The 15,054-nt window shown below is 29.1% G+C and overlaps 1 protein-coding gene across 1 annotated transcript; it reads left to right on the top strand.

Annotated features, from left to right (window-relative positions):
- Positions 1–146: 146 nt before the first annotated feature.
- On the top strand, positions 147–14,723 carry LOC108545578 (uncharacterized). The gene is made up of 3 exons (XM_017897274.1): positions 147–1,544; positions 6,110–6,294; positions 14,355–14,723. The coding sequence occupies exons 1-3, from the start codon at positions 1,511–1,513 to the stop codon at positions 14,721–14,723; spliced, it is 588 nt and encodes a 195-aa protein (XP_017752763.1). The 5' UTR covers positions 147–1,510.
- Positions 14,724–15,054: the final 331 nt, after the last annotated feature.

The following is a 15,054-nucleotide window of genomic DNA, read 5'->3' as shown; positions in this document are numbered from 1 at the left end:
TACAGATGTCGTTTCTACGCTACCGCTCAAAAGTAACCGAACGCTTCTTTATTTTTAATCAAACTTTAATGTACATTTAATTACAGAGAATTGCAGAGAAAACGATCCGTGATGAATTTCTTCTTTACGATCGTTACAGCTATGCGTAGCAATGTATTGCGATATAACGATAAAACTGCTTTCTAGAAGCTAATATGAAATACCAAAAGTGGCGTTCGTAAATGCCAAAGGTCGTGGAACTGTGAGGTCTTTATTCTCGGATCGTTGAAATTCTACATCGTGAATCAGGTAAAACAAGTGGTTCTTCGATTTCATTTCATTCTATTGTACTACTGGTAAGTTTTCAGTCATTTTAATATATAATTCAAATAATTCAAAAGGTAGTAAGTGCCATTTCTGACCGTTAATTTGTCATTAATTTGTACACTTTTGTCAAACTCGTGTACTAAACATCAGAGTTACTAAACAACTAAGTGTTCGGATACTTATGCGCGGTAATGTATGTTTATTAGTTGAATATTCGATTGCACCTGTCCATTTATCGATGCATAGGTGTAACGTCGAAAACAAGCACATATTCACATTACACGAATAATAAAGATATTTGTACAAAATTATTTATGTAGTGGAAATACATTAGCAACGTCATGGAAATATAATTTCAATTGGATTACCGCTTATTTTATACCCAGAAATATTTTATAATATACATATACACTCTTTATATGTACCGCATATGCTTACGCGTGCACGATACAGATACGCACGCATACGACACTCGCTCATGATATTAATCCACGCGCTTTTCAATATATTTATTTTATGTATTTTATGCAGTATTATCTAGAAAACAAACGATTATAAATTTTTCTTGTTATTTTTATCGAGAAGAAACGAAAATTTAAGAACTGTTTCTTATTAACCTTTATGTTCATATTTATTTATTAATTTAAAATTCAAAAATTACGTTTTTAATACGATTTTTAAATTGTTACGTCTTTAAAAAATGTTAAAAATGATTATCTTTTGTTAAATCATCTTTACTCGTCAGTTGAAATAGATATAATGGAATCTTTAAAGAACTCAGTATCGTTTTCTTCTCTTTTTTTTAACTTGTACACCAATTCATCTTTTCAATGCTGTTCTTTGTGTGTTAAGGAACGCAATTGCTTTGTTTCCCTTATATTAGAATGTCATAATGCATTTTTCAAATAGGATGACCGGTTTGACATCGAGATTTATCGACGAAAATGTAAAAATAAACAAATATATTTTACGTTCTTATACTTTCGATTAATAGTTCCTAATCAAGGTTGAACAATAGAGCATAACTCATGTTCGATACGTCGTTGAATATCCGATATCGCGTATTCACAGATTTTATGTAAAATAAAGACGTACACTACCACTGTAAAATTAAGTAAATTTATTTTATTTTCACTCTTCCCTTTATTATCAGGGGTCGAATCACAACAAAAAAGAAAAAAAATATCCAAACGCTAAAGAGAACATGTGCCAAAGAAAGACATTGTCCTATTGTTACTGTATGTATTTTTTGTCCTCTTTTATTTGTAAATAAATTTCGTTCTTTAACTGAATTATAAACACACGGTGTGTCTGCATGTTGTTTTTCATATGTTTAAGACTGTTTTCTTTTTGGTAAATATGTTTTTTGCTTATATTATCAGAATCTGTTCTTTATGTATACTAGAACAGTTATCGATTTTCCCTGCTAATACCGTTTCAGTTCATAAAAATGTAAAAAATGAAAAATGTACAGCCTCGAAATGTGATATATAATATAATATATACTATATAATTACTTATAATATATAATATATATTATCTTGGTTTCATTGGTACTGAAAATTCTGTAGCAAAACTGTTTATTTACGCTCTGCTTTTCAAATTGTATAAATACGTTGAAAAACTTTTATTCGGAAAAATTCATTTCAATTGTGGTAACTTTTACATTCGTTTTATTTTATTAAAGTTACGACGATCGAGAACGCGTAAAAGATATATTATATTTGAAATTTAACACCGGACAAATGAAAATAACTTTTTTTTTTTTGGGAGTTATTGACAGAGTATAGCTTTTTGATATAGTTTTTTGATAAGGTTTGTGTTGGCTTTTATCAAAATGGAAATCTAATTACATATACCTATTTATTTTCATCGTATCAGTTGAATTAATATTAACTATGTAGACTATATTTGCATAAATAATAGAGGCCGATAATTCGAGTTATCGAACTCAGAAAATAATTAAAAAATGACGCTGTCAAATCTTTTATAATTTGTAACGAATATCATTTTTTAGTCATTTGTTTATAAAAGGATTTAAACAGTTGTATCGATTGAAATTAATTTTCCAAGTAAGAATTGTTCAAGATCTTCCATTCAATAGATGTCAACGAGCTGTTTCAAATAATTATTAATTTCAAAATATTATAATTAAATGATGTGATCATGAAAGTTATAAAAAAAAATACTTTTTTATGTAGTAAAAATTTTATCCTGTTTCTAGTAAAAAATTCATTTAAAAACACAGATTTTATATGCTTGCCAATTGATCGTTGTCATAGAGCAGGCTAACTTAACTCTTTGACCGGGATAACGAGCTAATTTGTCCTTGAAAAATGCTTATCGAATGCAAATTAAAACGAATTAGCTTTTGCGAAATATCAAAACTGCACACGAATTTAAATTCGATACGTTAACTATCTTTTTATCGTCATCACGATGTGGCGATATCTTCTAACCAGTAGGTATCGGTAAAATTAGTCTTTGCTTAAATTATTTATTTAAAATTATCTGCCTTTAAATTTTCTATTATTTAATAACAGCGTAAGGTGCAAGTTATGATATTCCATATTTTCTGTGGATACGACGAGTTAACTCGTCTTCGCAAGTTTCCTGTGCAATGTACATGTAAAGTACAATTTCAATGAGTAAATTCCATGGTTTAAAAAATAAGAAATTCTATGGCGCCTATTGCAAATATTATCATATTCCAGTACCGAATAAAAACTTTTTAGCATCAGTTAATATCGTTGGAAAATATTCATATAGATAAATTTTCTGTGTGAATATAATCGTTTAGTGATTTACCGTTTACAGTAGATTCCTGATCACTGTAAACGATCAACCACTCGATCAATTAATCCATGAAAACCTTGTTCGTTTTACTTTGAAAACGCGTAATGAAGATGGTCACGCTTGTTTTAGAGAAAAAAAATAATGATTAATAATGCCAAAATTATGATCATGGACCGTAAAATTAGTTATCGATCGTTGCATGAACTTCGATATTTGCACGTAAGCATTTTATGTTATTTTCCGTGTAAAAATCGAGGTTTTGCTACACATATGAAACGGTTTTTTGAGAAATGGCAATTAGCATAAATAGAATTAAGTAGCGTAAATAGAAAAAAATTTGTATAAATACAATTTGCAGCAACCACAACTCTCGTAAATAATTTTCTGCTATCTAGCAGAGATGTCTACCACAATTCTGAAAATACACATGTATATAAACATGTATATACGTGTTTTGATCAATGTAATTTTTAATATACGAATGTACGTATATCAGAATACATGGATTCGCATGTATTAATAAATACGTATTTTATTTCATTTAATTATTTATGTATAACAAAGTACTTGAATACTCAAATACTTCGTCGCAAGTAATTTGCAACACAAATATTAACGTATTACTTGCAACAGATTTTCCAGATTGCAAATAATAACACCGAACAACATAATATGAACCAAAGATGTTTAATCGAGTAATTGTCTATTTTCACATAAATAAATTTCTTAGGTTTCAAAAATATTGTTACAACGGAAAAATAGCGTTTACTACTACAAAATATTAATACATTAGTTTCCTTGTATCAAAACAAACAGTTGCTTAGATAAACATTAACCGAAATTAAGTTGTTCGTTAGTGTTAAATATTTGCAATCTGTAAAATCATGTTTACTTTGCAAATTATTGCTGTATATGTATATAAATATTCTGGTATTTTGTTGTACATTAATACAGGGTTCACGAAATCGATTAAAAAAAAAAGTAAAAAATGGATTGGCACATTATATTAAATTCTAAAAAAAATTCATCAAATCAGAAAATTTTGATTTTGGTGAAAATTTGTACGTATACGTATAAAGCATAGTGAGTATGAAGTAATTTTTGTATTGCCATAAAATCTTTCTCGGGGTATGAGATTAATCTTCAGGTTTCACCTTTAATGTTTTAATCAGATAAAGATCCAAATAACGTCTAGATAAAGTATGTACACATTATAACAATAAACGCGTGTATTTCGATACTTATGTAGTGGTGAATTAAAAAATACACGGATTATAGCAGAAATATATCAATTGCGCGTGTAATAAATATAAATTCACGCATGTGTATTTCAGATATATTTTTAATTTGACAATAACTCTTAAATTTGAGAAAGTTCCACCTTTGCCTTTCTTTTCTTTTCACACATCCACAATCCGCATGCGCGTACGATCCCACTCTGTTCAAAAATAGCCAACGCCTCCGTGGGCCTCATACGCCATCAAAGATCTTCTTGGTAGGCTCGGTAGGGTAGCTCTGTTAATCATAGCCTTTATACACTTAATCTCCTTTTTATCTTTCGAAACTATAAACTACAGTCGAGAACAACATTTCCACTTTTACTATCTTTATCTCGGTTACCATTTTTCCTTTAATCTTTTTAATCTTTAAACACTAATCTCATCGAATATACCAATAAATGTAATATATATTTCATTTTATCTATTATTTATATCTTTATCCCTGCGAATTATTGCAGCGATAAAAACTTTTCGCACTGTTCAGACGACCTCGGACAGAGATTGTATTATATTGTATTATATTTCATATATAAACATTTTTAACGCTTCAAGACACGTTTTAACAGGTTTAAGCGTATGATCAAACTGAAAGGCTGTAGACGATATTCTTTTGTGAACTGGAATGGTCCTTAGAAGGAAAGAAAAAAAGAAATTAACATAACAAATTGAGTCTATGTATGTATGTCTATCTAAGAATCTTTTCAATATACATACGTATATGTATGCATAGAATAATTTTCGTTTTGCATGATTGGGATTAAAAAAAAATACGTGTAACAAAGTGAGTTTATTTGCATATCTTGGACATCATTTATTCTATTTTCTTATTTTAAGTATTATTTATTTTCGAAAGATTTATTGTCTAGGATAAACATTCGTATACGTACAGGAAGAGACTTAAACGTAAGAATAATGAACCGATAAACCGGTAGAAAATGAGAATTCGATCATCTATTAAGACGTATATTTACGAGTACAATATTATTTGCTGCACTTTGACATAACTGCTTTGTTATATGCACAGTAGACCTCTGTGTAATGCGAAGAATATATTTTGCTTAATAATGTAAAATGTATGTTTTTGTATCATAGTTATAGGATGTCCTGTAACTTTACTTAAAATACCTTGCTATTATTTATTTCTTACCTCTACTTTATTTTTCAAATGCTATTCGTTCACAAGCACCGCCTAAAATTTGTCTACACGTTGAATCTGGAAAAAAGTAAAAAAAATGAAAAACTTATGAAAGAAATGTCATGATCAAATATGTTTATCTTTTTCATAGTATAAAAATTGTTTTTAAAATATAATAAAAGTTATTAATATGCATAGAGTACAAAAATATTAATATACGTTAAATTAGAAATTCTTATTGTACTAATCTTATGTACAGCTAACCAATTACAAATTTTTCGTTTCATCGTTTAAAAATCACGTTATACAATGGTCTACTACATTTACAAGTTACACATTTAACAAACCAATTGTTTTATTTACGAGCAGGTTGATAATGTACTAATAAATTCACAGGATTTATTAATTTAATTTAAGTTTAATTTAAGTTGTTTAAAATATTTTGTTTGAAAGCTATAATATTTATAATACTATTTATTAAATATATTATCTATTAACTATGAATTAACTATAAAACGAATTATTTCAAGTTATTTTTAATTTTTAAATAAGATTTGAATATTTCTCTAATATTATCGTTCAAATATTTTAGGTTCTCACAATGTTTTGGGAAACCGTAATGACTTTTTAGATGATCTGGACTATATGTATGATCGAGGAATCGAAGATGAACTGGAGGATGATTTTGTAGTTGGTCAGCGACGTTACAAGGAACGAGCTGCCGCTGCGTTTGCCGAAGATTTGGCTGACTTGAGGCGCAAACGAAGGGACATGCAGGTTATATTTGCATTTGGAACACGTACAGTGCCAAACAAAACTATTGGCACACGAAATATTTTATCGTAGAATCGTGTATAAATTTAGAACAAATTAATACATTTTATTCAACCTTTTCCTAAAATGTATTTTTCGATCTATGAATTAAACGTATAGTATGTCACAAATGTTAAACAACTGTATCTCACTGAAACGAACGCGTTGGCATGTTGACATGTCTATCGTATCTGATCGTGAGATGAATATCTCGATTTAAAGTGACCGCCAATTACTTACATGATATATGTAATATGATATATAGATAGTGGAGAAAAGAGGAAATACGCGAATATAGGAAATAGAACGGGCAACCAATTTTTGAAAAAAAAATTGTATCAAATTCATAAAAATCAGAAAATTCATTGACTTTAGGAAGAATTGTTAATAAACATCGTTTTATTATTAAGAACGTAATCAACTGTCTTCTTTGTCACGGGATATGTATCAAATATTACAGATAAATAATAAAATAGTTGTTTACTACGTATATTCATCAATCGAGGAAAAAAAATTTATTAATAAATTACCGTTTATTAATTACCGTTCTATAATATTCACAAAAGAATATTCTGAAACTGACTTTCTCGAAAGTAGTTGCTGTATTAACTAGAAACACAAGTTAAATACAGAGATATATTTCTTAGCAATTCAAAGAATATATGAAATCGTCGAGTTGTTTGCGAGAATTGAGATAAGTTAACTAGGAGAGTAGATTACATGTAACATAAAAGATTATGAACAAGTCGCGGAAATATTCTTAGTACAATTGCCTACTCCGAATAATTGCTATTCTTCTATCATGCAAGTTTCAAAATCTTTATTAATTAGAATGTCTAGCCTCTGTTATACGAATTAATGCGGAAATACAAATGTTCGCATAAAAGAATTTTCATATAATAGAACAACGAGTAGATAGTATTCAATTTTATTCGATACTCAAAATAAAATGGAATAAAAGGAAAAAGATACAATATTATTCAAAGTTCAAAGCTCTTTCTTTTTAAATTAAAAAGTCAAATGTATAATAGTTGATTTTATTTTTATGCTAGATTTCTATCACATTCGCCATTTTTTTATAATTATGTCATAATTTTAAAGTTATACCACATTTCTTTTCAATTGACAATGCTATTTGCTTCTATTTTAGCGACATTAGGGTCTAACGTTAGGCATTTGATAATTATTATCTGTTATTATTAATGATTGTAGCTATAATGATATTTAACTATAACGTCGTATTACCCAGGTATTATTATTTTTATTACAATTGGAATCATATTTATGTAATAAAACGTCCAAATGACGGAACGTTAATGTAATAAAATATTCATATAACGGGTGTTCACATAACAGAGGTTATACTCTATTGAATAAATTTAAAAGTTAAAACAAACTATTCTATACAATATTGTTGCTTACGATTCCTATTTTATGCTATCTTACAGTTGTTTAACTTTTCTGAATAATTAACTTACCGACAATAAATAATTGAGCTTATTCCATGCTTAATTTATAGATTTAAAATTACATTTTAAAGAAAGATTAGATGTAGGCATATATTTCTGTAGATGTATCGTTGATTATATGATAAAATGTTGCTTGTGCCAATACCTTTGTTTGGAACTATTTATTCGATATATATTATATAAAAAGAATATTATATATGTGTCTCACAAACTCAGTCCACCTGAATATTTTCGTTATTTCAAATAATAAAAGAAAGTGTTATTTGCAATACTTATAGGATTTAAGGAAATACATAATATAATATAAATAGTATTTTTACAGATGGAAATATAAAACAGTTATAAAGGTCAACTTTGTTTTCTTAAACGGAATGTGCAATTTTGTATATTCGTCTTTGATAGAATTAAAATATGCCGTAATAAAAATATTAATTACTAAGTAATCAAAATATGTGAAATTATAAACGTAAATTCTTCTTAGCATTCGGTTGGGTTGCATAATTTTTTGAAAATGTCAAATTAATTTTTATTAATTTTTTTCTGGTAAATGTGTAAATCCATTGCAACACAGTTAACAAGGAAACCACAATTTTTTGAAATTATGACACGAGGCGTTTTTCCTTACATCCACTAGATTTAGATGTCTTTTAGCATACAAATTTCAAACCACCATTGTATTTTTCTTCGACTTAAAATTTTATATTAAGAATCTTATGTTTACCAAATGAAAAACTTACTTCGAATACGTTTTACGTTGGAAGTAACAGGATGAAGAATGTGAAATGTCTCAAAAATAGTAAATTTTAGAACAAATGTACCTTATTGCTTTTATCGCTATGGCTGACTTGGTACACGTCATTCTATCGAAATCAAATATAAAAATTACATATTCTATTTAAAACACAAAGTTCATTTCTATACTTTATTCTACATTTTTACCCGTAAAAATACCATTTATACCATATTATGTACTTTCTTAAACTCTATTTTCGTGAGTAATATTTCTTATATTGTTTGAAATAGCAAAGACATTTAGCTGAACAGAGTTTGTGAGACACGCTGTATAAGGTGATTTATTTTAATCTATAAATGCAATTATTCCTTATGCTGTTCGTTACTCCAAAAATGTTTCAAAAGGAACTTATTCTGCTTCAAGAAAAAACTCTCTATAATTTATCGTAATTAGAGGATGCATTGTGCGTTACAAGATTGTTTCATTTGTTTCCTGTAGACTGTTTCATTTCGTTTATTACGAGAAGAATCACATTTCATTGTTCCCATCGAAAATTAATATGTTTGATATTCGCTACGATAACGAGTGCTATTCACAATTCGTCACGACATGTATCACAGCTCGAAAATTGCAAATGAAAAGTAATACGTTTCACATGTCTCAACAAGGACAAGAACATTTCAATTTACGAACAGTCGATGAAGATCTTTGATAGTTATTAAACGGTTAATTTGTGAAAAATTCCTACAGTTTAAAATGAGTAACAATGATAATAACTGTCATGAGTAAATACATAATACATTGATATATTTTTAAGATATCTTGTACCGAAAACCGAACGTCCCAAGTTAAATGGAAGACTATTTTATGTCCTTATTGCCAGCATTCCTTGAGTTGTATACACTCGTCGTCATCTAGTCAGCATTTGGGTAAACTTTAGCAAGGACCAATATATCACCCTTAAGACGATAGGCATAAGGACCCAAATTATTTAAACATCCACCACCACAGAAAGACGTCGAAGCTATTACACACCCCCAATATTATTCACAATCAATAGGAAGACACACACCCACCACTTACATTTCACACCAACCAATCAGTAGACATACGAAACTTATAAAAGTACCGAGACAGCAGTCACAAGGCAGTTTTCCTAAAAATCTCACGAAAACAGGACAAGCATCACGACCAGATTATCATTCAAGACCCACGACGGTCAATTCAAGGCGAGAGACAATAACACACATACAAACTTTTTAATTCAACCCTAACCAGGTTTAGCTCTATTAACACGTTAAGTACCACGTCGGTCCTCAGGGACTTCGGGCTCGACCAATCCCAGGAACCGGCCCAGACTAGGACCGAAAGGTGCTAACTTTTGGTGTTAAATTCTTCGCCATCTTTTGACCTAACGTTTGGAAATTCCTGTTATAACAATTGGTACAGTATCTCCGAGTTTTATGAACACTTCACCCGCCGCCGGTGGCCCACTTGACGGCCTAGTCTGGACCTGAACGGAACGGCAAGCAAAACGGGCTGGGCACTGAACGCGTTAATTTAGAATAGGCCGCATCCCAGCAACATTGTCGCATCCGCGTAAACGGGCCTTACTCCGCAAAACTTCCACCATGCGAGTTGCAATGTTCGGGACGCAACAGGTTGTAAAGTCCAAAATTTTCGCGAGACAAATGAAACGTGTTATTTTTCGTAACACATGTCGATATTTTGTATCAGCTTCTTGATTTACGTTGATTATTATTAATTTGATTCGTACAATTCTTTTTATACCATAGAAACTCGCGTAGATAGAGAGTACTAGTACAAAGGAAAAGATATTAGAAAAAGAGAAGAACAGATAAATTGGTAAATCTTTAAAATTACAAAGGACATTAAATAATTCGAAAATTTTGATTTATGGAAATATTATAGGTTTATAACAAAAGATGTAAACTATTCCTTGTAAACTATCCGGACTTATATATATTTAGGCGTTTTCCTCCTTGTCTATATATTTTTAAAACTACAGTAGGTATCAAACAAAGTTTGGAATTTAGTAAAAAGTTTGTACTATTTTAAAAATGTAATTTTAAAAAACATAAAAGCTATTAAAATTTGAAGGCATTGATAAACATGAAATCACTCAAAAAGTATTAAAAATTATACTATCGAAATAGAAAAATTTCTTTATCGAAATAAAAAATTTTTCATTATTGTGACTGAAAGATATTTTAATTTTTCTTCTTATAGAAAACCTAGTTCCAGTAAACAAAGATGAGGATAATTTTCCTTTTGTAGAAATTGTACATAGAATTATGTAAATCTATGTGAGGGATGATGAAGATCGAGTATCAGCTGTAACATTTTTCCCACATTTTTCGACTAATGCCCTGCATTCTGAATATAGTTCGAATTAAAAGTCATCTATGTTATCAATATTTTTTAGAAATCATATTATCCGATAACATGCACATCTGTATTTATAATAGGATTTTCCAAAAGGGAAAAAAAATAAAATATGGTTTAGTAGTAGTAACTTTCTATTTAGATAAAAGATGTAGACTATTTTGATAGCGTAATCTCCAAAACTATAAAGGACTACACAATTTCTATTCAAAACATATTTTCACCCTAAATAACCGAATGGTAGCTGATGAAAAAAATAGTTTACTCGAGGTCTCCAAGAAATCCAGTTTAAAAAATTTCGTTTCGAAAAAGCTAATAGTCTCTTGTCAAATCTGCAATGAATTTGATCAAATGACTGAAATGATTGGTAGATTACGAATGGGCGAATGATCATAAATGTCCATTTTTTAATTTTTCCAGCAGATTTTCCAGCATTAGACAATCTATTATATTTAGCATGATATCTCTTGTAGCTAGAAATAAACCATGTTATATTTCCCAGTGGATTACTGAATTGTGATAGTTTCGTAGTGAAATGCCACAAATAAATAACTATAAATGAAAATGTGCTGATTTTTTAAACGAAGATCGAAATTTCCTTTCGTCGTTACAAAATTTATGGTTTTCGTTTTCATAAGACGAATGAAACGTGCTACGACACGAAGATCACACTGCTTCTTTTAATAGGATCATATACAGGGTGTTCTAAGTTTCAAATAACAAATTTTGTCAGCATGTTCTATGAGACTAAATAAAATAAGAATATTATATAATTATTATCATTTATCATCTTATTAAAAAGTTAGAACAAAATTGTAAAATTACTTGGTTATCTGATCCGGTTAGTCACCTGACTTTTACCTGTGAAGAATGCTAGTCGCGGATATTATATTTATATGAATATATGAAATATTTATTTAACAATATTATTGGATGGGGTAAGAAATTATCGATAAAATATATCTAATTATGTTTACTATTTCATACGTTTACGTACATGTTCATTATGTTTATGTTCATACGTTTACTTTCAATGAATTCTAAATTGCAACTGACCTATCCAACTACTTTCTCATTTGTTCTCTCTTCTTTCATACATTACACGAATATACACAGTTTAAACCATACTTCATTTATTACACGCATACTTGATACACTCGTTCTTTCTTATAGACATCACTCACTTTTATATCAATATATGTAGGATGTTAAGGTTTGATATTGAGTGCAAAGGAACACTTAGGCCTACCTGGTTGATAATGGATAATAAACAGGAATGCATGCGGAAGGAAGGGACGTTTATGAGTGATCGAGAAAGATATCCTGCGTGTGAAGAGAGACTACTAACAATAAGTTTAAATAAGCGTACAAGGGCTGTCTTGAGATAATTCTTTATAGAGTTTTTTAGCTAGAGTTGACATGACAGTATCGATCGATTGCGTAGTCCTAGATCAGTTATCAGTCTAATTTTTTAATTTATACTTTATTCCTAATCTCATTTAGTTCGTAATAAATATATATTTTGGACTAAATTAACATCTCTCATTCCTTATATTTGCCAATCAAACAGTATCCCTACATAGATATATTGAAATTTATGTCAATCATTGCCAGAAAGAACATCGAAGAAAAAAGTGTATCGAGAATAGATACGTGTAATAAATTGATCAAAAAATTAACGATTCATTTATCGAGATGAAACGAAATACAAATGAGCTTCGTACTGTAATAAATTCAATTTTCAACTGTTATCAATCTTATACTACTAAAGACGGTGGTTATTTTGAGATATTGTATTCGTTGCTAAAAATTTAATTTTTAAAATTATTTAGAATTATTAAGAATTATTTAGAATTTCTAAAATTATAAAAATTAAAAATTAAAAATGTCATGTAAATATTGCTACAATTAATTGTCTCTTCATATTTCGTATTTTTATTATAACTTTTTGGCAAATTGATAAACGATCGGTGTTTACTTCTTCTTACTTAGACCCATGGAATATACTGACACAGTTTGACACGTAAAAAGTGACATATACTGTATATTTATAGTAGGTATATGTATTAAATGATGTAGTTCGTCATTCCCTATAAAAAGGTATTAATTAAATCACATGTGGTAAGAAATTATTAGTTTATGAGATACCGCGAATCTGTATTATTAGTTTACGCAATTTGGTAATTGCTATATAGAATCGAAATGATCAGTTTAAGCCGTCCATTAAGATTATTTCGTATTTCATTAAAATAAAAAACTGATTTCTATTTTATCCTAATATTTCACAATAAAATGGTGCAATATGTTAGGTTGTCGAATTCGTCTTCCTACTTTCTTTCACTTTGAAAATAAATGTGTTATGGAGAAATACATAGATACACGAGTGTATTGATGCTCTTTACACCAAATGACGAAATGCTTCGATTAATGTATTCAGAAATACACGATTTTATTTGTAAAGAAAACACCTATGATCTACGTATGGCTTTTTATGTATCTAACTGTAAAAAGGAGAAGAACAAGTTCCATTTGAAACATTTTTAAGGTAACGATAATCGAAGAACAGAAATAAAGAAGGTGAAAGTGCTAAAATTAAAGTTTCGGAGAAAGCTACTGCTTTTGTCAACAGATTACTTAATGAAATATAACAAAATTTATTTTTTACATGGATAATATTACTTCATATGACTTTATCATACCTTTGGTTGACTATTTTTAAATTTTATTACCGAAGAAGAAAATAATTTTTATATTTTAAGAAACGCTGTAAGACCATTATGTAATTTACTTGAAAAAAGCTGAAGGGAACAAAAGTTCTTGCGATAATCCAAGACGAGATGCGATTATGAGCACACGGAGTTTATTAGCATATTCGGTTCAATTTAGGAAACTCGTAGTGTATATCCTACACTAGGTACGAAATACTAAAAATTGTGTTAATTATTTCTATGACACTTCAATCCTCGTTTACTAATACCGGCACGTATGTATGTAAACATCGTTTTTATGGAAAAAAACATTTTTTAGAGAAAAATAGCACTTTCTCCCTTTTCTATTTCCACTCTTCGATTGTATTCATAGATTAAAACGAGTAGACCTTATAATAAATAAAATGCCTATAATGGAAAAATGTGTGATTAAAAACACGTTCGTGACAATGTACTCCGCTAATGGTACAGACCATTTTGCGTGATCATTTTTCGTTGAACTCAATATTTAACCTCTTACGGTTACCAGTGATGCATTTTCGAAAATTAAACAATGACAGTTAAAACAATATACCGTGACTGATAAATATCGAAATACCGATGAATCGGTGAATGAAATAATTAAAAAATACTCAACGTCGTCATGAAGATGTTGATCGAAGAAAAGAATCGAATTATACTTTAAAGATACGTTGCTTATCTTTACAGGATCGTATATTTGACGTGATTAATTTGAATGCTGAGATCGAAAAAGCTAAAAATACCCTGGAACAAGCGGATATGGCTTTTCAACGACATGCAACGAAATTTGACAATTCTGACGTAAATGAGGAGATGATAATAAAGAAATTCCCGAATATAGAAATTTTGTCAGAAAAGACACCACCGAAAAGCGTCAAATTTATAAAGCTCCCTAATGTAGATATAGAGTCTTATATGCCACAGCCTATAAAGTCAAGACAAGACAAAATTAACTCCTATTTAGAATCGAATGATATTGCAGATCCATTAAATACTATTGCGTTGCTACCATTAAAGAGGAAATTTTCGAATAAAAAGAAAAGTGTTTCGTTTTAAAAATGGCCAGTAATAGCTATATTTTAAGTTATTATTGTATGATAATGAAATTACAAAATGTACTCGTGTTATTTAATATTGATATTTCAATAAAACATGTACAGAAAATATTGTTTAAGTGTCGCACTTTTATATAACGTTATAACTATAAAATTCAGGATTCGAAATATACATATAGTTCACGTTTCTGAAAAAATTCTATTAGGATTTATATATACATATATCGTATCATATATGTATATATTGAGAAAATATCGATTCGAATAGAATTTTTTTTAAGGTTCTCTTGACGTATAAAGAATTTCAAAAATTGATTGAAAATTGAAATAAG

The sequence above is a fragment of the Eufriesea mexicana genome, unplaced genomic scaffold (assembly GCF_001483705.2).
Source record: "Eufriesea mexicana isolate 0111107269 unplaced genomic scaffold, ASM148370v2 scaffold484, whole genome shotgun sequence".
In the NCBI taxonomy this organism is placed as follows: Eukaryota; Metazoa; Arthropoda; class Insecta; order Hymenoptera; family Apidae; genus Eufriesea; species Eufriesea mexicana.
The sequence above is the reverse complement of the archived record's forward strand: the minus strand, read 5'-3'. Positions and strand labels throughout refer to the sequence as shown.

What these genes read in the sequence shown, in the direction of transcription:
- LOC108545578 (XM_017897274.1), top strand. Translation starts at nt 1,511, where the DNA reads ATGTGCCAAAGAAAGACATTGTCCTATTGTTACT. An exon ending in GACATTGTCCTATTGTTACT is followed by an intron (nt 1,545 to 6,109) that starts GTATGTATTTTT and finishes CAAATATTTTAG; the next exon opens with GTTCTCACAATGTTTTGGGA. An exon ending in GCAAACGAAGGGACATGCAG is followed by an intron (nt 6,295 to 14,354) that starts GTTATATTTGCA and finishes TTATCTTTACAG; the next exon opens with GATCGTATATTTGACGTGAT.